This window comes from Polyodon spathula, chromosome 29 (genome assembly GCF_017654505.1).
Source record: "Polyodon spathula isolate WHYD16114869_AA chromosome 29, ASM1765450v1, whole genome shotgun sequence".
NCBI classification, from domain to species: Eukaryota; Metazoa; Chordata; class Actinopteri; order Acipenseriformes; family Polyodontidae; genus Polyodon; species Polyodon spathula.
The window spans coordinates 6,272,390-6,296,788 of record NC_054562.1 but is presented as its reverse complement, the minus strand read 5'-3'; the positions used below and the strand labels follow the sequence as shown (position 1 = coordinate 6,296,788).

The 24,399-nt window shown below is 39.6% G+C and overlaps 1 protein-coding gene across 3 annotated transcripts in view; it reads left to right on the top strand.

Annotated features, from left to right (window-relative positions):
• The window catches only part of LOC121302332 (transforming acidic coiled-coil-containing protein 1-like), a 39,483-nt gene that overhangs the window by 11,527 nt on the left and 3,557 nt on the right, over nt 1–24,399 (top strand). Inside the window, exons 1-13 of one of the 3 annotated variants that reach the window (XM_041232230.1) lie at nt 940–1,443; nt 5,731–5,840; nt 12,106–13,186; nt 14,250–14,285; nt 15,078–15,138; nt 16,839–17,022; nt 18,456–18,508; nt 20,116–20,247; nt 20,856–20,932; nt 21,036–21,079; nt 21,807–21,967; nt 22,811–22,917; nt 23,830–23,950. In XM_041232230.1, coding sequence (XP_041088164.1) covers nt 1,313–1,443; nt 5,731–5,840; nt 12,106–13,186; nt 14,250–14,285; nt 15,078–15,138; nt 16,839–17,022; nt 18,456–18,508; nt 20,116–20,247; nt 20,856–20,932; nt 21,036–21,079; nt 21,807–21,967; nt 22,811–22,917; nt 23,830–23,950 — 2,298 coding nt within the window. In that variant the 5' untranslated portion in view covers nt 940–1,312. Of the gene's footprint in view, nt 1–939; nt 1,444–5,730; nt 5,841–12,105; nt 13,187–14,249; nt 14,286–15,077; nt 15,139–16,838; nt 17,023–18,455; nt 18,509–20,115; nt 20,248–20,855; nt 20,933–21,035; nt 21,080–21,806; nt 21,968–22,810; nt 22,918–23,829; nt 23,951–24,399 lie in introns of those variants that run through there. The other 2 variants (XM_041232233.1, XM_041232231.1) reach the window with 2 other exon arrangements.

Below are 24,399 nucleotides of genomic sequence, written 5' to 3'. Positions count from 1 at the left end.
CTCAATTAGTTCTGGTTGCTACAGTTTTTTTGATATCCCCCTGAATTCAGTATTTGGCTTATATAAATTAATTGAAAGCTTTCAGATATCCAGTCCTCTGAGGCTGTCGTCTTCCCATACATGCAGATCGATCAATCGTAGTGTTCTAGGTTGATTTTTTTAAAGACATAGTAGCTCTTGATGCCTTGCATGCTGTTGCAGTTTGAAATACAGATTCAGTCATTGTCGTACCCCTTTTCAAACTGATGAATCTTTGCTTCAGCTGTAAAAGGTAACTGCACTGCATCTTTTAATGCACAGTGGGATCTACAGTACTCGGTAACCAATTCATTGGTTCTATATTGTGAAATATTTTTCACTTGTGATGGATGATCTGTTAAAAAGATGGGATTTTTGTCTGTAAGTGAGAGTAAAAGAATAAATATTGACTATGGAGGTCATTTCACCTTTAAATGAACTACTATAGCGAACTGTATATTTGCAGAAAGCTTCAGTCCTCATCATGTTTAGCACGGATATTTTCCACTTGTATCAAAACGTTTGTTGGTGGATACAGCAGTACAGTGTTGTTGTTGGTTGAAGTGGAAAGTCATAATGAAAACAGCCTGACTAAAGCCCAGCCTATGATTCACCAATCAGGCAGCTTCCCTTCACAAACATGTCAGCTTGTACTGCACTCCAGTCAGCCAGCCTCCTGTTTTGAGATCTTAAGGTTTGGAATCTTTTTTTTTTTTCCCCCATTTTTTAGATCAGTGTGCAAGCAAAAACTCTCTCTCTTCTCTCCTCCTTCTCAGAGGTTGGGTTCAACCACTCAACAAAAGGGGGATGTCTAGCATGTGCACCAATACTCAGGCCTTCCTCTTGAAACTGGAAACCTACCCGCCTGTTTTGTGACAATAGCATAGCCCTAGAAGAGGGGGGAGGCAGTCTTACAGAGTCTGTAGCTCACTGGGTTTGAGAATGTGTTTGCTATCTGCCAGCTGATTTCTGCTTTGGCATTCTGAGCAGCAGGTAGAGAGAAGCAGACAAAATGCTCTGTTTTCAAGATTTTTTGAGCGGAATTTCAATTTAAGAGAACAAGAAGAAAAATAAGGAAATTGGAGCTTGAGGAAGTAAGGGAGTGCCTTACAAAAATGTTGAGAGACAGCGAAGCTAGAGGAAGCGAAGGCAGAGGCAACCATTAAGGGATGTTTTAACCACATCCTTGCCTCAGCCAAAAAAATTTTAAAAAAATAAGCTGTGAGAGTTTCCCTCCATCTTGTTGAACTCAGAGAATCATCAGCAGAAGTAAAAGCAACAGGACCGGGAGGAGATGGCCTTCAGTCCCTGGCAGATGCTGTCCCCCGTCCACTGGGCCAAATGGACCTGGTCAGCGGTCCGAGGAGGGGGGGAGGGGGGCGAGGAAGAGGCGGAGGAGGAGGAAGAGAAGTCTCTGAGCTGCAGGCGAGTTTTGGTTTCTAGTTTTCTGCTTGTGTGCTTTCCTTTCAGTGGGTGGAAGTGACTATTGCGGGGTTTCTTGGGTTCCACCTGTCAGATTTTGCACAAGGCTTATTCTCATGAGGTAGATGGATGGTTGGCATGGTAACTGGGCCACATTGGGTCAGGTAGATTAATACCAGGAAGGGCTTTTTGGTTTTGTTTTTTTCTTAAATCTTCATTGTTGTTGCTTTGTATGTATATGTTTGTTCTAGTGTATGCATGGATATGCACAGATGGGGTAACAGAGAGTGTGGGTGTTGAAGTACTGCATATACACAGTAATGCAGACCACAGATATGTTTTGTGTTGTGTGTGTGTGTGTGTGTGTGTGTGTGTGTGTGTATATATATATATATATATATATATATATATATATATATATATATATATATATATATATATATATGTTTATTTCTTTATTGACAAAATAAATTCCACTGGTGTGTGATTTTTTTCAATCAGGCAGGCATCTGACTGGAAGACAGGTAGCTGCATAAACATACAGACAAACACATGCATTCATTTGTTTTTAACCCTTTGCTCACTAGGGTCAGGGAGAAGGATTATTATGGAGTTGAATACAACTACAGTGGTGACAGTTTCATAATTCAGCTATACCAATAGTATCACAATGGTATGTAAACCAATAGATGCTGGTAGTCCATAGCAGTCACACACACAAATTCTAGCCAGTGTGTTACTGCATCAGAACAACTCAGCCATATTTGATCCAAAACCATTGAGCAATTGCTGGTCACACTGTGCTTTGCACCATTTCATTATACTGGACTTCAGTCATAATTTATCGGGGTGTCTGTTTGTTTGATTCTCACAAAACAGATGAGTGTACATATTTAGAACAGAAAGGTAATTCAGAAAGACAGCATTTGTATAATCGTCAAAGCAAGGAGAACTAAACGTAAAAAGAAATCCTCTGAACTAATTTGCATTCTGTCTTCCTAAAGGATTGTGGGCCGGATGAAAGCCAATAAATGTAATAGTATGCAAATAGCGCTTGTCGCTGGCAGGGTAATTTAAGTTATCAGATGATTGTCCTGCATTATCGAGGTGTTCTAACTGGTAGCGATGGTAAACCGAGTAGGACAAAGGTGTAAAACTTTTTTTTTTTTGCTTCTTTGGCACACTGTTTGCAAATGTGGTAGGAAAAACCATCAATGCTGAACTTGGCAGCCAGAACACCACATGGGAATAGGATGCACTATACGCTAGCAGACGTCTGACTGACAGAATCCACTGTGGTAAAGTTATTTTAACGCTTAGCTTTCCCAAAGGAGCACAAAGACAGCCTTGAGATATTTAGACGAAGCAGTGGTCTTTTCAATGGATGTAAATGCTGCTGTTTGAATCGTTGAGATGAGGGCCCTCCCCTGGTGATTATACACTGAAACGACATCCATGCACATTTGGGCAGAAAGAAATGGTGAACACTCATACTGTTGCACTAAAACATGCAAACCAGCTCTATCCTAGCCTACTGTATTTGTGTCTAATGAAGTTAAGAATGTAACGTAGCTGCATGATTTAATATAAACAGTGGCAGTATTTATATAGACTCCTAATTGTTCTTACAGGCGTGTTACACAAAGGAGGGTACTATTTCAGTGGTCTTCGCCAATATTGTGATCTCAATCTGTTTTAGATCAGTTGAACTGGGGATGTTAAAAGTTAAGAGTTTTTATATGTTTTCCACGTGTTTAGAATTGTTCCTCAATGTTAAACCATTGCATGTCAAAAACAGTAGTGTTCAAGCAGTAGAGTTTGTGTGTGAGGTTATTTATTGGATATTTATTCAAGGTCTTAAACATATTTGGAAATGAAACAGAACCTAACATCCCTAAATTTAAATATATCCTACCATGGCGACATTCGATCAAATGTTCCAGTGGAACTGTATACCGTATATGTTTTAAATTAAGGGCTCTTAGAATGTTAACACACTTTCTTGACAAGTTTGCTAATGCAGTGTTCTGGGTTTGATTCCTGGGATGTTGAATGAAGTTCTTGTGGAAGTTGAGACCTGACAGGAGTGGGAAGTAACATCTCCAAATGTTTCTTTACCACTGTCTGGGAGGACTTCATACCCCAGGGGAAGAGAATGTAAGTTACTTTGTGTGCTCAGTTAACGGGTTTGGCGCCACAGAAGTCGACAGTGGCTTGGTGGACTATAGCAAATCTCTAGATGTTGCGGTATGATATGGGCTCTTGAATCAGCTGTCCTGATTCACCAAACCTTATTGTTATCTTAGCACTGAGCTGAATAACAATTACAGACAAATGATCATACAGTGAAGAAACATCAACGTGACTCTGAGCCTTATGCTTAATCCAGATGTATCCCTATTCATTATTCACTGTATATTTTGGAATTTGTATAGAAACGCAGTTTGCAGCACTTATTATAATAAAATGTCTAGATTACAAACACAGGAAAGGGAGCAGGCATTTGAATGGTTGCTTTGTTTTTTTGTTTTGTTGGACCATGTTCAAACTTAATGACTCAAGGGATGAGATGAATTTAGCAATGTGACTAATTGAGGAATGTGGCAGCAACAGTGAGATGGTAAAAACTAACTTTGCTGTTGTATATCACATATACAATCATATTGTTTACCCTGTTTGTAGAAACAGCTCAGTCCCTAATTCTATATTTGACATCGTTGGTACTATAAATGACTGCAGGTGCCATTCTGTGTGATGCTGTGTGTCCCTTAACTTTTATTACCACGGTATGTTTTTTTTTTTCTTCTATTGACCCTATCAGTGGGGGGGGGGGGTCTAAATGAGAACTATATTCTAATCAATAATATACATTTGAAACAGTAAGAGATAAACTAAATACACTGCACTGTACTAGTTGTCATTAAAGAATGAATGATTTCAATGGTGGCTTACCAAGATTTGACTAGATTAACCGTACCTGTGTGACTATCTATGAATGAAAGTCAGCTGAGCACTTAGACCAGTCACCCTAACCCTAACCCTAACTTAGACCAGTCACCCCCCCCCCCCCCCCCTTAACCTAAACAAACCGACACTGAGTAAAATCGTCTGTTGCCCTACTGGGTTTATTTATTATCCAGCTCCGTTTTGTTTTTAATAAATGCCTTTTAAAGCCTAGCTGGTTATTTTCCGGCACAAAATGTAAACAGCAGGTGGCTATAGCAACAGTTGGAGAGGGAGGGCTAGCATTCTTAATCATGTAATTGCCTAAAACTAGTAGGTAAGCCAAGCAGCTGTAACAGCAAACATATATAAAACTGTGTTTTAAAAACAAATATTATTCCCCAGTAGTGGAGACATACTTCCCTACTCTGGGTTCTTAAAGCTATTTACTCTGAATGGTTGTGATTTTATCAGAAAAGGAAAATCGCAACCAATAAATTTACCAAACCAGTAAAATACAGCTAAAGATTTTTCTTTTATGGGGCTTGAGAGATTGAATAAACCATTTGAATTTAAGTTTGACGATGATGAGTTATCAGCTTACGAAACAGTACTGTGTCAGTTGTGAACGACTTGCTAGCGGTGCCAAAAGGGTGTTCTTTTTGAGCAAAGTTCCTGTTCATTTAGGCAAAGCATTTACAATGGGGAAAAATCTGTTTCACCACAAAGGTGTTCTCTTAGGCGAAGTGTTCTCTTAGGAGGTGTTCCTATACTTGCAGACTACTGTATCTGTATTTGTTTTAGAATTGTAATTGGTGTTTCAGAAAATCAAGTGGGAATCTGGAGTAAATGTCTTTGAGAAGTTTGCACCATGTTTGAGCTATATCTTGAGAACCATTTATTGAATGTATTGAAACTTAGTATTTATTGAGGACTCCGTGTCTGGCCTTGGATTGATAAGGAAGGCTTTATACATTAGCTTCAGCTTCCAAATTGATAAACCTTTGCATGAGTACACATATTTCACATAATGTGAATTCATGTAGTACCTTTATATTGTACTGGTACAGACAACTGACTGGCTGAGCTACTGAAGACTATTACTTGGCATCCCTGTGCATGGATATGTTGAAACTTTGATATGTTAGAAAATGCATTGTAATAAACACGGTAACAGGCTCCTCCACAAAATATGACAGCCCAGTGAACCAGCATACTCAGAAGAGTGATGTAAGATTAATAGCATGTTGTTATTTTGCAGGTAGGTTATGCGTCTGTTCTGGAATGCAGACCAGACAGGTACCCATAGATAACATTGTTAACGTTCCTCATTCTCTCCCATTACAGCTCGGACTCAGAGGGTAACTTTGAGACCCCCGAGGCAGAGACGCCTGTACACGCCCCCCTGAAAGACATCTCGGAGGAGCTCCTTGATAATTCATCATCCAAGAGAGCAGGTAATGACATTTATCATCCTAATATTAAAATGAAGATGAACTAGTTAATCCTATCCAAATGGCTTGCGTGCAAATGCATACTACCTGGAAGGTGGTTTCGCCTATAGGGTCAGTACCCATCCAATGTCCTCTCCATTATGAAGCCGTATACATAGTTTCAAATCAATCAAGCAAACTTGTTCTTAAGTTATAAGGGTCTCAAAGCCTTATAGAACCAAGCATGCATCTGTCCGTGCTAGAACGCCTTTTAAACTCCATGAGTTTTATTATGTAATTCTTAATGGTGACCCACGGTGGAATCTGAATTGTGTATCTCTGCACTGGGGAATTCATTTGGACTTTACCGTAGATAGAAGCAGTTTTTGCACTAATGCAAAGCGACAAGATTCCATCAGTATTCCAATCTGCATTTATCTGGGTTACAGTATATCATAAGTAATGGATGCATTTTTCTGAAGCATGGTTCATTCTGAACTAAATATAGTCGGTCTTGTTAGCGACTTGATCTGTCTAATGTATTTGTGTTACTGTGCTTAGTACACTAAAACAAACACAGAACTTGTATAGTGTAAACGTGCTCATAGTTCATTGTATATCGCTGTGGCAGGACGATTGCCCTGCACGATAGGTAGTTAATGTTGGTGTGGTTTGTATGTGGGAGTGTGTTTATTGTGTGTAGTTTTGGAGTTGATTTGTTTGATTGAATTGTTGGGTGCTTGATTGAGACTTGATGCTTGCTAGGCTTCAATCAGTAGGTGGGCGGGTCTTGACCGAGTGTCTGTCAGTTTAAAAACATCCGTGGGAAATAGCTCGGGGCTGCTTCAAGGCCTGCCGTTTTCACGTCATCTTTGATTTGTAGTTTGCGGTATTGTGTTTTATTTTGCATTTTTATACAGCTTGTATTTTAAAACCTTTTACAGCAGGACAAGAAGTTGTGTACATAAAAAAATACGTAAAAGCACCTCATTAGTAACGTGACTTTCTTTTTATCTAGGTAAAACCAATGAAGTTTACCTAGGAGGGGTGGTCTGGCCAAAAGCCACATTGTAGATAATACCAGTAACAGGATCTCATGCAGCTGCGGTGAGCATTGCAAGGTCCTACTGCATACGCCTCTGCACTTCAGTTACAAAGAATGCCTATTTGTTTTCCTAACGTCGTTTGATTGCTTGATATAACAGTGCTGTGTGTTGTTTGAAGTTGGAAAGTTTGGTGTCTTTTCCTGGCAGTGTTCACTGCCTCTTATAGACCCAGTTTACGCTCTGAAGTGCCAAGGCCCATTAAATCAACCAAGATTTGTTTTCTAATTTCATTTGGCCCAATTCAGATTATAACCAAGAGAGATTCAGTGGCGGCTTTGATAAAGTGGCATGCTAGCTATCACATAACTGCCTTCCTCAGAACTTTTATAATACTCCTAGTCTCCTGTAGACGTTTTGGATTACATTTTGGCTACAATCTGATAAATTCTCCTTTTTTTTTTTTTTTAAACAGATATTTTTAATCTTTCAGGTGCTATGTAATTATTTAGCAATTATGAGGATCCCATGTGTGTACCTATTCATATTTGAGCCAGGTTGGGTAAAGCATTTCAAAACGTGGTGTCAGTGGTGTAATAAAAGACTGCATTTTAAAGATGAGAAAGCTTGCAGGATGGCTGTGGCATGTGAAACAGTGTTTCAGAGACATCCTGGGGTGTTTTGCTTTGCTTTAGAAGTCGTTGCAAATACATCTGTGCAGACTTCAAGCAGATTTCCAGCCTCTTAAGTTAATCACCAACCTTCACCAATACTCGCCTTCATAAAAATAAAAATAAGATTACTGACTGTTGGATGCTTATAAATACAGGGTTATATTCAAAGCTTTGCGCTAATTATTGAAAGTTTTTATAGACCTCAGATCTTTTGCTCAAGTCTAGCTAGATATGAATACAGGTAACACAACTTTTAAAAAGAATATTTACAGTACGCCCTGTATTGTCTCGCATGGTGGATTTGCAGTGGAGGCGTGCTTTACTGTGTTGCATTTACATTTTAGTATGCAAAGAGCCAGCCATACAGATCATTCCACTTCAGTACAGATAGTAATCCTATACGTAGTATAATATGCAATAATTAACTGGTTATCAGTTTTATTGTACTGTAGTTATATCAAAGTGCAAACAACATCTGTGCATGCTGCTTCTCTCTGCTGTAACACTTTGATACGTTGCCATGCAGTTTCCTTGGTTACGGAGGCTCCTATCTCTTGTTTATAATGGGGTTGGGGGTGATATGGACTCTGTGTACAGTGTGAAACAATGCAATGCGTTTTCTCACTGTTCTCTCCTCCAACTGAATCCCAGCATTGTTCAAAGGCACAGACAGCTTTCTGTTTACAGGCCTGTTCAAGCACTGAACTGTGGAATAGGGTTAATAGGCATCTGTGTTTTTAAAAACAAAAGTTTTCATTAGTTTTACAATCTCAAAGGAAAATATCAGACAATTTACAATGGGCAATGTCTGTCAGATTATGGAAATTCATAAAGGAACTAATACTGTCCACTGGTCTTGTCAGGGCTTGCTGTGTTAATGACATTAATTTTAATGATCTAAACAGTGTTGGATCTCAATACCACTGCCTACATTTTTAAAATGATATACAGAGTAGCTAATGATGCTCTGTCTAAGATCAAGTCCTATAACCTCTTATGTAACACTAAAATAAATTTGATTGAACTTTTTTCAGACAGATGTGGTTCAAGTGTAATCAAATGAAATAATGTTTTTTACAAATAAGACCGCAGTTGAATAGGTTTACAGTCAAATAAAATGTTTTTTTTTTAAATAGGGTAAGTAGATTTGTGAGGCCATCGAATAAAAGAAACAGACAGATAAAATTCATCTTGGGTATGAAATTGATTCACATGATTGGCAGCAGTTCTCCATGGCAACACAAAGATTGCAGTGATAGGAACAGGGCAGGCTAGAAAAACAGGGTGTCCGTCACAGAGCAGCACAGCAGACAGTGATCCAGAAACGTTAGCACAGCAGCCTATGGGTACACATTGTTAATTCTGTGCTTTTGTGTGTGTATGTATGTGTATGTGTGTGTGTGTGTGTGTGTGTGTTGACTGGGGTTTATTATAAGGAGCATTATATTTTGTTTCATTCTTTTTTGTCCTTTTGACATCATTTTAATATCCAATTCTGTTTTAAGTAACTTATTAAAAAATGAATCTGTATCAAAGGCAAACAGTATCCATTTTTTTTTTAAAGTAATAAGTACCATGGCACTACTGGTAATCTCTCTACTGTTTTTGATCTGTCAGTTATTACACATTAGATAATGTGGCTTGGTTTGTACATTATGAAATGCAGAAGTGTACACATATAAATGTATAGGAGCTTCTGATTTTGTCTGCGAGTGTCTGTTGGCACAAGCATTGGAGCGTGTACATTTGCAGTGTGTTCCTGCGGGGGCTTGTGCACATTTGAATTTCAATTTGCACGCGTGTGTGTATGCACTGGGTTTTACTATTTTGTTTGTGATGTGTAGAGTATTAATCTTTGCTACTGCAGTACTGTTAAACATAGTGTTATTTCTTTGTTCTCTACACAGGGTAAGATGTGCTGGAATTCTGACAAACCCTAATGATTGATTTCCCATAATTTAGAATTATGTAGCAGATAAAACAGCATAAATGTTTATTAGATCTATTTCACATGTCAACCCCACACCCCAGTTTACATTTATTTCCAGATCTCCTGTAAACTGGTGGATTTAACTTAAATATTTTCCACACAATTTAAGAGGAGACAATGGAAAATCCATGACATTTGCACAGAGCTATTTCATTGAAGATCATTTAGTAAGGGGGATGCAACTAAAATTGCAACTCATGTTTCCTCTTGTGACAACAGCGAAATGGGGAGATGTGATGGAGCCAGTATTATTTTCATCTTAAGCCCTTTCATCATCACTAGCTTCTAGCATTAGCTTGATCGCATTAGCTTCATGTGAAGTAGTTCCATCACTGAACCATGTCCATACAGCCGTCAGGTATCTGCCTCAGTGTGTCCTGTGTTCCTGTGTTCTTGCCTGGGAACTGGGTCAGCCTTGTGCTCAGCAGGGCCTGCACAATAAAAGCTAGTGGCTTCCTTCTGAACCTCGGGCCTGCGTGATATTCACAAAGCGGACTGCTCTTTTAAAAGCAAAAACAGATGTCTGGAATACACATGTTTCTTCTAATGAAAGGATGCAGATGTGCAATTGATCTTTCCACATAACTGCTGTAGATTAAGGATTTAACTAATTAAGTCCAGCTTGCCTCAGTTCTTTCTGTAACACAACTGCTTAATCTATGAAAGGCCATTGATCCCTGTTCTAGAACATGGATTCAGATGTTCACTGTTAACAAATTTTACTGAAAGTTGTATAGATTACTGATCATTTACAGCCAACTAAGCAACATCTAACTGCACTAGGCCTTATATACTGCACACATCATCTTCTAGGGCTTGTTACAACACCTTCCAATGAAGTGGCCACACTTCGATAGATAATGACTGTCAGTGATGGATTGAAATAAAAAGGAAAGTGTTTTCACCCATTGAATCTGTCAGCCCTCGTTATGGATTTTCATTCTGTTATTAAATGGGGAATTTGTAGGAATTTGAAAATCTGCCAGCATTGCCACTACAGCCACTGCTGTCTCAGAAACAAGGTTAGAAACTTCAGCACCACCTTTTGTTTAGGACGATGTTGAACTTGATTGCACTGGTCACACTTACCGGCTCCCTACTTTGGACACAACTGTATTCTGAGATTCTGTCGGTCAGGTTAGTAGAGATATATAGGATAATGAATCCTTTCATGCCAGTTATTTTACAAAGCTGTCGCCACCACAAAGCCTCTCAGAAACCATTTGAGGTAGTGAACTCTCATTGGCAGAGGTGCTTTTGTTTTGGTTCACAAACTCCTATTTTTAGTTTAGTTGTTTATTTGTTTTGTTGTTATGGCTTAACGGAGCCCCTGCAGAGTTGTCAAGCGCTCAGGAACACCGTGACGGGCGGGCGGCAGGAAGCAGAGTCCCAGAAAGCTCAGCGCTTCAGTTCCTTCCACGCCGGTTGAATTTCAGTTGACAGAGAAACAAGCTGCGTTTACTAAATCTGGCTCTTCCGGATCTGGCCAGTGATTCCGTGTTGGAACATGTATGTTTGTAGCACTGCATTGGGGGCTGATTTTGATAAATGTGTCTTTATGCTTAGTGACTAAAACAAGCAGCTGGAGGATGTTGTGGCCAGAGACCAGGGACGATTAGCAAATCCAACCAAAAGTACTGCTCTTGTAATAGGTTGCTGAAAAGTGTTCATTTTAGAAACTTCATTTAACTCTACTAAAAAAGGGGAAGACAAAAATGTAGCTTTTTCTTAACTTTTGAATGGTACGATCAGCAGGTTTCACAGTGATAACAAAATTAGTGCTAATCTGGGTTTAGGAAACTAGCCATAAATTCTGTATTTTATAGTTCTACCTCATTACACTAGTATTTCTTTATTTGACAAGCAAAAAAAAAATCATGCAATACTGACAAGACGAGTAACTATATTTGTGTATTATATTTAACACACTGTAGATTGTATTATTGTTTAAAGAGGTTATCTCAGGCAGTCTGTCTGCTCAAGCTGAAAAATCACAAAAAATTATATTGTTACTACAAAAAAAAGTGTGGTTGTTTAACTTTCAAATTGAGCAAAAACATCACAGTATATCATATAGAATGCCATACCCAAGTATTCTACCCAATTTGTGAACAACACACTACAATTTGTAAAAGGATGTGTCTTATACTCTGAAAACTGCTGCTCTTAAAGCTTAGTGAGTCTTATAGGATTAAAATACTTTTATAAATTAAAAGAGTAGACCAGCTTAACTAAACATAGTTTGAAGCCACATTTTACACAGAAAGAGTTCATTTAAAGTGTCTGAACGATTTAATAATGCTTATACTTGCATTATTTAATTATGTGTAGTTTCTAGAGAGATTGTACTGTAGTGGGGGGGGGGGGGGGGGGGGGGGAGCCCAAAATTAGAAACACTTCATTTACCCACTGAAAATTAAACAGCCAATATCAATTTATAGCTTGTGTACGAATCAGTTGTTTCTATGTATCAATATTAAATCAGCCTTGGTCTAGCATTTATATACCTGTTTTGAAATGGTTTTATTAATAAGAAATTCAGATATCTCGCACACTGTATTGATCTTTTTTTCTCTCCTCAGAATTGCTGGAAAATGATGAACAACTGATCTCCAAAACGATCGAACATCCGAATCGTTACCGGGATAAAAACTCGAACCAGCATGAGATCACCAGCACCTGCTCTGTGGCAGAAAAGAACAATCTAGACCAACTAAATAATGAGATGGTGAAGCAATTAGCCAACCTTCAAATATCAGAAGAGGCAACACAGAAGGCACCAACAGGACAACCTACTCTGGGGGAAGGCCAGACCTTGCCATCAGATGCCTTAGACACAAGCCAGGAGGCTCTGTCTGAAGAACAGATGGTGGTCACCACAGAAGAAGTCATTGAGCCCCAGGCTGCCAGTGAGTCTACACCCGTGAAGGGCAAACCCAAAAAGAACCGACCTTCGACCCTCAAAATGATGGCGGACCATCAGGAACCAGAAGATGATGAGATCCCTGTTCCAAAAGTGGCCTACAACTTCAACCCAGACGAATACAATGATAATGTCAACCCTTTTGCCTTGGGTGGATCCAAGTTACAGAACTCTCCACCTGCTGCCAGCACTATCAAGACTGACTCTGAAATTCCTGATGCCAAGGCTAACCCGGAGGAGACGACAGGTCCCGTCATGAAGATGGAGTTCGATTTCACGGACAATAAAGAGAACGGGGATGTCAAGAAGCCCATGCCTAGAAAACTGGGCAAAAAGCTGGGGAGTAAGCTCACACCTAAAAAACAGAAACCTGTTGCCAAACCTACTGAGCACCCAGAGAACTCAACCACCCAAAACTTAGATGATGTCCCCATCCCGAAATCATCCTATAATTCAGACCCCAGCAAGTGGGACGATCCCGACTTTAACCCATTCAACTCCAGTACAGGCTGCTCTCCCAGCCTTCCAAAGGGATCCTATAGCTTTAACACTGAAAGCTTTGATGATTCCATTGATCCTTTTAAGCCTTCCAAGACCTTAGCTCTTGCCCCGCCTGAGGACTCTCCTTTACTTGACAAGCTCACAGAGGATCTGGAATGCCAGATGGGCCTTGAACTGCCCATCGAGGCTGAGGGGAAAGCGAGAATGTCACCAAAGAAGACCAAGTCGAGGTTAATAACGTGAGTTAACAAAGGGTGGTGTGGTTTCTGTTGGATTTTTTGCACAGGGCTTTAAAAGTTTATGTAGAATTGAACACACAAAAACATTGCTGATAAAAACAATGTAGTCAAACTAGAAGTGAATCGATTCAAGTACATCACTGTAATTGTATTGTAAGAAATATATACAGGTCATAAGCTTACTCATCGAAAGATATAATTATGTTGCTTATCTATTTACTGTTCATACATACCACTACAGTCTGTATATTTTCCTGGAAAACCGAATTCTGAAAAGACTCCTTCCTGCTGATTTGTGGGAAAGAGAGCTGGGGAAGCATATCACTGACGCTATGATATGCTTCCCCGCATCACCCTTGAGGAGACTTTTCAGAAGCGGTTTTTGATATGATGGCAAACAATGATCTAAACAGAAACACCATTTCAGAATAATAGTGAACACACATGATAGCATATTAAACAGGTAAGGAATGAGATAAAGATTTTAAGCATCTCAGTTACAAGACAGTCCTGGTTAACATGTAGTACAAAGGACACTTACACAGTACCTACATGCTGTAAAACTGGACACAGGCCTGGTTATCAAAGCTCTGAACTCCAGGGTTCAATTCCCACCATCTTTGTAATCTAATCGCCAGTATTTGTACTTTTGTAGCGTGGACTAGTGTACGCTTTTTTTAAAAAGAAAGCAGGGGGCATAATGCTTTTTATTAAAATTTAAGTATTCTCACTATTTAAAAGCAGAATGTTACATCTAAGTGGAATTATTAATAATGAGACTAGGTTAAGAAATATTAAATATTGCAAGGCACAACAACCAGATAGTATGACCCCTTCCATAGCTAAATACTGTAACTGTAGTGTATGATCACAAGAATTTCATTCAATTTCACCATTATCAACCCCCACCCCCATTCTCCACATTTTGACTGACAGGCTAATGCTCACCTGTTCTCTTTCTCTTTTCTTTTAATTGCCTGTCTGTCCTTGTGTCTCGTGTCTGTCTATGCCCCCCTCCCTGTGTGTGTGTGCGTGTGCGTGTGTGTGTGTATGCGCACATCAGGACTTCTGAGCAAGTGAGGTTTCTCTGTTTTCTGCTGTAAGTACTGATGCTTTTCTGGATTGAGCCCAGCTTGCGCTCTTCATTCTTTGCATGATTTCAGTGCATTCTCCTTGTGTTCTTGTTGCATCTCCATTCTAACCCCCATTTGAAATGTCTTTCTATGTGTTTGCTCACCGTTATTAGCTGCCCTGGCACTCGCTGGCTTTCGTTGCCTTGGTTGTCGTGCAATCTGCAAAGCTAATGTGTTTTGTGGCTTGTTGTGGTCTGACGTTATTGAGGTTGTGTCTAGCTTGCTTTTTGTGTTGTTTTTTTGCAGTACAGTTATTTTTGTTTTGTATATCTATGAAGGTATTGTAGAATGTTTAGTAGTGTAAATTTCGGGGTTTGGTGGCAAGTTTCCTTAACAAATGTAGAATAGCAGAGATTAGGCAGTATTCCCCATTACAAAACTGCTGCACAAAATATCTATTTGTACCACTTGAGACACTTTCTCACTATGGGGGGGGGGGGGGGGGGTGCTTTAAAGTGACATACTTTTTCTTTAGCCAGCATTAATAACTGCCTTGCACAAGACCATTTGAAACTCCCATCTCTGACCAGAATAGACCACTACTGGCCTTTGCTGCAAACACGACCTGGGACTGTAGTGAACTTGGCTCCATACAATTTACAACAAAACGGCTTACTCAGAATAGTAGGCCCATTCAAAGATGACTCTCCTCGGGTCTCAGGCTTTGGTTCAATGTGCAAAGCAAAGTCTTGCTAAATATTTCAGGGTGAATATTGCACTTCCATTAAACTCTACTTCCTTTTTCCAATTTCCCACAGTGGTGCCTGCAAAGTAAAGAAGTATGAAAACCAGTCCATGATATTGGATATCCGTGGTCAGGTAAATAAAATGAAAACTGAAAAACGTAAATGAATCTCTTCCCCATGAAAGAAATAATAAATACAATGGGAAACACAAATTGTGGTGTAACAGTGTAATATCTGTAGCTGAGCCTGCTTCACACCCATTTTAAAGCAGGGATAGACAAATAGCCTCTGTTTACACAACCAACAGTAAGTAAAGAGAGTGAGTTGTGAAAGTAAATGGCAATTATAGTCTCAGAGCATGTTGGCAGTGCATTATTTAGGCAGTGTGAATAGGATACTTAGTCCATAATTATAACAAACTGAAACCCCTAAGATCCAAAAGCACATAATTATTTTATTCTGCCTAGTAAACCTGTGATGGAATAGAGGTGCCTAATCCTGACTTGAAAGGGTAAAGGCTTAAATAAAATCTAAGATATATTGCACCTAGTAATGATTGTGGCAGTCCTCAATTTTTGATCTAGTGCATATAGAAACACAAGTATATTGGTTCCATTTTCCAAAAATAAACACTTACAACCCCTCCCACACACACCCACAGTCATACACATAATGCCACATGCTGTACGGCTACCAAAACACAACACATGCGATTGAAGCTTAACTAAGATTCTTCACAGGGCAGTGACACCTGCAGGCTCACTGTTGGGCTATGGTTCCAATTCTACAGCAGCACGCTAGCAATGGAACCTCCCGGGGGAGCTGGCGTTTTGACAGAAGCATGAGTCAGGGAGTGTTAGGGAACTGAAATACAGCAGTCGTGCTGACAGAACCCAGCAGGGAACAAAAACGCAGACTCGGAGATGAAGCTTTTTGCTTCCCGAAGCATCGTGTGACGTCTCCATAAGAAAGGGCTGCTGGCTGGCCCACGATTGGCTTGGAAAACGTAATTTCTAGAAAGCTGTGTCTCAGCTGAGGCTTGCCACAGCTGTGTTCTGCAACACTGAACTTGTAACAACCTGGTTATAACATCTGCTCAGTGTGAAAAACTGTGAACAATTGCTTTTATTTGAAAGATAACAGATTTGTCATCTTGTCCGGGTTCTACCAGACACATTATACACACACACACACACACACACACACACACACAAAAAGAATGTCTGACATGAATATTTAAAGTCTCAGCCCATGTTTTGTTTTTTTTCCCCCATAAAATAAATATTATACAGTACAGGGCTCTCCCCTTGCTTTATTTGGGTGTCGCGGCATCTGGCTGAACCTTTTACAGTGTAAGAAACCACCTGCAAGGAACACATTGGTTCTAATACTACTTATATAAAACCTGTTATTTGTATTGGCTCATGACTTTGTAGCTACCCTTGTGCCACCATTAACCCTGAGTATAGAACCAATACACTACCCATGGTGCCATTGCTTGGCCACTGAAGATCATTTGGTAACCGTTGTTATGAAACAAGCAACCAGTGAAGGAAGGGGCAGTGAGAACACATGGCTCGTTTTTCAAGTTAATAAGCTAATTCATTGAGCTGTTTCAGTTTGTGGAAACTGCTTCTAACCCTCAACGACTCTGGGTAGACCCTTGCTAGAATCACTCATCATCCATATTGCCCATTTTCCTTGCTGTACTTTACACAGTATGTGTAAAGATGTGCGATACATACTGTAACAGGTACAGCCAACAATTTTTCAGTGTTACCACATGTGGCCGCACACTGTAAGCAGTTATGCACTCTCCACTGTCCTTGGCAGGAGGATGAGCCGGTGACAGCAGAGGCACACAGAGAGGGTCATGCCACCGATGAAGAAAAACTGGCATCAACCACATCCAATCAGAAGCAGCCACTGACTGAGGTCAAAGGGGACAACGAAGACGAGTTTTTCGAGTGCTCCAACGCGCCTGAGTCCACCCTCGCAAAGAAACACCCAGCTGAGGGTAGGTTTCACCGTGCTTTTGAACTGACTGTCGCCATCCAATTCCAACACCGTGGCAACGGACTGCTGCAGACATTTCCACCATTTTAATTTCATTGCCACGACAACCATCTGTACATTGGGAGCACTTTATTATTTAAAAGAAACAAACCAACCAAAAATATTCACAAAAGCCTTGAAATACAACTGAAATTCTGCATGTGAATGTTGTTATTAGGTTGTAATAGTGATGCTTGATTTCCTAGACATTTTAGGGGGAAAAAAAAAATTCAAACATATAAACATATAAAAAACCTCTCCTGAGAATTCCTCCATTACTTTTGTGTGTCCTACAGTGTACAACATGTCTGTGTGCATGACATATATCCATTACAATTTAATTTACACTGTGTAATGAGCTAAAATGATCCAGTTTTATCCCAGCAAGGTATAGCATAATAAAACCAAGCCCTAAAGTCAAGCAGACCAATGTTTCTGCTCATACCTTTTATCAGTGTAATGCCAAAAAAGTTTGGTGTCTGTTCCTTACATCTTGCTTATCCTTCTGTGCTCTCTCCTTTGTCAAGAGTAGATCTCGTTCAATCACTTTCTTTACATTCTCCAGAGGTCGAAGAAGGATTACTAGTGTTTAAAATAATGTGTAAGAAAATTGATTTCCAGACTTTAGTGATCATTCCTTTTTAACTTTCTAACAGCTCTTGGAAACTTATACAGTGTATCAACACTTTTTCATTCCCATTAAATGGGCCAATTTAGACCTGTAAAGTTTAGTCTAGTTTATGGAGTCATTTTTTAAACCTGACCTGGCGCCCTAGTAAAAGTGTATGTATCTCTGCTGACCCCTTCTGGAGATTTAGTGATAATGCAGGATTCATGTACAGTACAGTAGAATTCTGTCTGTTGAGCTAAGCATAATATTCAGTTATCCAGAGTAAATAAGACTAATCTGTATCGAAATGGGATTGGTGCATATGAAAATGAATCAAGTAAACGGATTTGTCAGCCAAGAATCTGTAGTTGTTGTGGAGGACAAATGAAGGAAAAGATTTGACCTCAAATTAAAAATATAAATTCCCTGACTGGTAGCATGAAACGGATTGGATTGTACATATAATACAGGGTACAGAAAACTGACTCATTATTTATGCCAATGCCTGAACAGAAAAAAACTAAAAATTTGACAGAAGGTTGGCTTTTCGAGATTAACAATAGCAGCTGCAAAAAAAGTTTCTAAAAAAAGTACAAAAGTACTGCAAAAAATCGACAGTGTGTGTGTTATGTAGCTCAGGAAACCAGAATTAACTGGCAACTTTGAATACTGAATTATTGCTATATTTAATTCTTAACCAAGGGATGTTAATTCACTTCCTAGACAATGAGATATGTGTCATGCTTTTACTTTTTAACGTGCCATTTGTTTTTTCATCCCTTCAGGTCTGGAAAAAGCAGTAGCCAGTTCCTTGGCAGAGACGGAATCCTGCTCCCCTGTGAGTAATATTTTGTTAAAAAGATGACATTCACAACTAGGGATATAGTAGAATAAATAAGCCTTAAATTAAATTCAGAGACGCTGGATCAAAAATATTGTGCTGAAATGATGATGTGATGGTTTACCACTAGGTGGCGGTAGTAGTAAAACTGGACTATTTGCAACCATGGGGGTGGATTAATGTCCAGCTTTGAGCATGTCATTGTCAGTATTGCAGTTCATTCTTCAGCCAAGGTCCTGTAGTATGAAGTATAATCGATCTAAAGAGTCAATACTGTTTATTAGACTTTCACATGCAATTCTCTAAATCTATTATCATGATTACTTTGACTACCCCAGTAAAATGTAAAACAGCAAGATATACATAGCAGAGTGATTTCAGTTAACAGAGTGCAAATAGTTTGTGGACCCATAATTGTGTGCCGCTATATTTCCACATTGTGTGAAATTCTTAGGTTTCGTAATTGAAAAATGCATCCACAAAATTTGCTGCCTCCTTGTGAGAGTCTTACATTCTACAACCCAGCTTTCAGTTAACTCCTTTCTGCCAGCATGCAGTGTTTTAAGATAAGCAAGATACAGCAGCAGCAGACTGACCAATAGCGTCAAACCCTCTGAGGTTCACCTGACTCGAGCAGTCGGCTGATGCCGTTGTCTGAGTTTTCTTTTTTGCGATTGGTTTGAAACGTTACTGCGTAGCACTACATTGACAAGAACAACAGGTGACAGTAAGATTAGCACCGCCTTGTAAAGGTGATTATCCAGGTGTGTGCTAATATTAGTACATTAATCTGCAAGGTCGTCTGTAGAACAGACCAGTTTCAGCTCCAGCAGTTCACTGAGGTGGGTTTGGTATGGCTTTAGTGCCACTGACTGATAGCTGAAATAGTTTCATTCTTTGAGGTCTAGGCTTTCAACCCGAGGGAAGTGAACCCTGAGAAATGTTTAAATGTAGGGAACTATATCTATAACTACATCTGTTTCATGCCAGATTCTCAATGCTAATTATTCTTGGGTCATTCTGGGAAAGAAAAGAATCAAATACTTAGGACCGCTTACAAGCCGGTACATTAAACATTAATTTTTTCCAGGTTTGAAAACTTAAAAAGAAAAGAAAAAAAGACTACATAAGTCAATTCTAGTAGACAAGTTAGGGTGTGACCTTGTTCATTTGAGTGATTTAAGGACTATTCGTAAATTACACTTTACCAAAAAAAACAAACAAAAAAAAATGATCATGTCTTTGTTTTATTTCATAATAAAATTTGCCGTTTTAAAGAAAAAAAATGCAGAGACAGATGTAAATGTTTTACATGTTTATTCCACAATTCTGAAATTGAAGTTAGCATGCAGGTCATTGTGATAGCATGGTTCTGATTGGAATTCCAGGGATTGGATTAGTACAAGTCTGCTAAACTGCTTGTCTGTTTGCAAATAATGTGCAATGCAATTCAGCTCAAAAGAAAAGCTGAATGCAAATACAAAAGTTGTGCAGCGTTTGTGTGAGCACTGTGCCTAACATTTTGCCATCCTTCATCTTCATCTTTTAACATTGCTAAAACATACACCTATTTATCTCACTGTTACCTCTTTATGTTTCCACAGTACATCGACCCGGCTGAAACAAAAAGCAAGCTGATGGGAAACGAAGGCCAAGGAAAAGGGAGCCCCATCTTTGACACGATCAGCATCAGTGAGGCAGACAAAGAGGCTGTGCTGACCCTGATCAGAGAAGAGGTACCCAGCGATTCCATCATTTTACAAGCAGCTTCTCGCTGTTTCTCTACTCTGCTTTTACATTTTGCTCTGAACAAATCCAGAGCAGACTTGAGTAGAGAATGGTCATGCTCACCAGTTATATATGATAATATATAATAATAATAATTTTTATATAGCGCCTTTCATAGTGGAGCACCACCGCAAAGCGCTTTACATGATACGAGACCAGGGCGTGTGAACTATGCATCAGCTGCAGAGTCACTTACAGCAACGTCTCACCCGAAAGATGCAGCACAAGGAGGTTAAGTGACTTGCTCAGGGTCACACAGTGAGTCAGTGGCTGAGCTGGGATTTGAACTGGGGACCTCCTGGTATGAGAAGTTGCTCTGCCAAGACATAAAAAAAAAAATATATATATATATATATATATGAAATACTTTATATTAGTGCATATTTGGGTGCAATTATACATGCAGTGACAGAAGAGGATATTTTGTTGCATGTTAAACTGTTGCATTAGTCTGCACCCTTTTAAGCAAAGTGTATTCCCCTTTCTCTAAATAAGACGATGGTACTTGAATTCACTGCTGGTGTGTTTTAATGCTACCTGTTTTTGCCTTGTGCAGATCATCACTAAAGAAATTGAAACCAATGAATGGAAGAGGAAATACGAAGAAAGCCGACAAGAAGTGTTTGAAATGAGGTACCTGAAGATACTGATCTGTGGTATTTATCTACTGGTGACAGTTATTGCTGCAGAGGTTGTGTTGATAAGCTGCTCACTGGGATCTGATTTATTTTCTCAGGAAAATTGTAGCAGAGTATGAGAAAACAATTTCACAGATGATAGGTAAGTGTATCTGCATGGACAGTCACGCACGGACACCTGTTTTACATCATCTAGAATTTTAGAATTAAAAAAAATCTAATAAAAACTATACAAACGTAATTTAGGTCTTCTATTTAACATCATGTAGTCCAAGAAGCTACACAATGATATCGCAAAAGTCTACCCAAAGCCATTATGGTTGTAGAGTCACATTTTTTAATTTGTGTCAGTTCTTCATTAAGTATATGCAAAACTTTTGGTCAGAGCTGCATATCATACCTATTGCAAGTGATTTATTTGCACACACACACACACACACACACACACACACACATATATATAATCCTTCTATGTACATATCCATCTATCTAGTAATGTCAATTTCTCACACGTTGTATAGCAGTTGGACAAAAATTGGGAACACCTGCCATAACACTGTCATAAGGGTGTAGGGCAATCAAGCGCCGATCCGACGTGAGGAGTGTCTGTCATTGTGAACGAAGCTGACTGGCATCAAGGAGATGCAGCTTTTAAATATTACAGAACACATGTCAGGGAGGCATTGGCATAGCATGTTCATCTTGTGGAGGGCAGCCCACATGTGTGCCAGTTATTCTTGCCTAGCCCCTTGTAGTGTTGGTAAATACAGCATCAGTCTTGCTTATGCATTTCAAGCAGCACTGTGCCTCCTCTAACCCGATGTCTGTTTCCCTGCCTTGCTTGACTCTGCCTGCATCACACCTCATAGAGGACGAGCAACGCACCGCAATGAGCTCTCAGCAGGGCCTGCAGCAGCTCACCCTGGAGAAGGAACAAGCCATCGCTGACCTCAACTCAGTGGAGCGCTCCCTGTCAGAACTGTTCCGCAGATATGAGAACATGAAGGGAGTCCTGGAGGGTTATAAGAAGGTGCCTGTTCTCTTATTCTCCGACTCATCTGACACCCACTGCAGCACAGTATGACTAGACCAAATCCACGTTTGTGTTTTTCATCTTGAATGATATTAATTCCAACATTTTTTTTTGTTTATTTTGAAGACAAGCTGAAACTTTTAAAGTGGACATTTAATTAGGTGGTCCAGAAAGCATGGCATTATAAAACTTCAATTAGGTTATCTTTTAATACATTAACATTGTCTGTTTTAGTTCAGTATTACTGTACTTAACACAGCATAGAGTACACAAACATAATAATAATCTTTATATAGTGCCTTTCATAGTGGACCACCATCACAAAGCGCTTTACAAGATACAAGGCTAGGGTGTGTGAACTGTGCATCAGCTGCAGAGTCACTTACAAGAACATCTCACCCAAGAGACGCAGCACAAGGAGGTTCAGTGACTTGCTAGGGGTCTCACAATGAGTCAATGACTAAGCTGGGATTTGAACCACGGACCTCTTGGTTACAAGCCCTTTTCTTTAACCACGGGACCACATTTAGAAAACTGTGGTTACCTGACAGCAGGTGACATATTGTGCGGTATTGCAATGATGATATAAAGGAGAAACTAAAGTCCATGCAATCTACTGCCCCGTGCTCGCAATACAATCTCTGCTTTTCTGCCTTTTGATAAATATGAAGTACTGTGTTGAAATTTACGACCTTATTCTACAAATACAATTGTGCTCCTGGCTGAAAGGCTTTGAGGAACGCGACTGTGTCTGAGACCGAAGCTCGGGTTTAAAGCCGGTACTTTTACATGCTTGGGTGCTTGTGCTGATCTTGTTCCTCTGGTGTTCCGTTCCTCCAGAATGAAGAGGTTCTAAAGAGATGTGCCCAGGAGTACCTGGCCAGGGTGAAGCAGGAGGAGCAGCGCTACCAGACTCTCAAGATTCACGCCGAGGAGAAACTAGACAAGTGTGTTCATTTCACCTGTACCTGAAGGGGTTGTGTCACACATACAGGTTTAAAATAGCTTTTACATATTCACAGCAGTGGTTCCTTGTTAAAAGGCACACTTGATATCATCAACATTTTTTTCTAATGTCCCCTTCAGTCACTGTGTGCATACAGTAATTGTACTACATTACATTTCCTATCTATGTATCTCTAGTTTTATAATGCATGGTTTTGGCAAGGCAGCTTCTCAAACCCCATAGACTTCATACTAACTGCTTGAACATTTAAAAAAAAAATCAGTTGTGACTGACTGGGATATTTGATGTCCTATTACGTGTCTTTGTATAATTTTGAATTAAGCTTAGATAATTATTTGCCATACAGTGCTCTGTCCCAGCATAAATTCCTTTTGAAAAGACTCAAGAATATGATTGTGAGGAAGTGAAGTCAGGAGGCATATTAGTGTTGCACATGCTTCAGCTATGGGCTTCAGTACACAGTGTAACCCGAATATGCTTCCCCACCTTACAATCAGCCTTGAGTTGGCTTGTGAAGCAATTTGCTAGCAACAAGGCAAATAATGATGCAAGCAGAAACAGCAATGGAAAATCCTATAAAAACACACATAATAGGATGTCAAATAGGTAAGATTTGGACAAGATTGCATAGAGTCCCTTTAAATTGAAAATGGTGTTCCAGTGTTTCCAAAAGGTGAACATCTGTTTGAAAATGTAATGTATAACATTCTACAGCTGCAAGTAATGTAGCAGCAAGTAGAGTCCAGAGGGGCATTATTTTTGGGGTATACAAACAAACTGGCCTGTTAAGAAGGCTTGCTTTTTAGTACTGTTGCATTGCTGAGTTTTGACCACCAGTCCTACAAACTATAGTTGTAGTTCGGCATTGAACACGCGTTTCTCTTTTGCACAGGGCAAATGAAGACATTGCACAGGTCCGCTCCAAAGCCAATTCAGAAGCTGCAGCCTTTCACGCCAGTCTAAGGAAAGAGCAAATGAAGGTGGATTCCTTGGAGAGAGCACTTCAACAGAAGGTACAGTAACACTGCCAGAGTGACAGCGGGGTCTACAACTAAAACCACTGCAGTTTAATTACAGTGAAGAGAGGGCCAGTAGTTAACTGCAGCTACACTCATTAAGTCTGTTAGTTACAATTATTCTAAAATCAACTTCGGACCAGGAAGGGTTTGGATAGTAGAATTAGTTCTGTACTGCATGTACCAAAGATAAGAGGGCTGATCAGGGCATATATGACAATGCTGCTCACAATATGAAATGTGACCAGAGAGTCTGCTTGGATAAGAGTAGGGTTTACAAAATACTGGACTTAATTACTCACCTTATTAGTTGTTTGGAGTTGACTTAGGTTCTTCATTGAAAGAAAACCCTAGCGTTGCGTTAGTTATCAATCGAATCCTAATGAGGTGGAGGTCTGGTTTCACAGCTGGGTGGGACAGAAGCCCAGGCAAACTCAATGACTCAC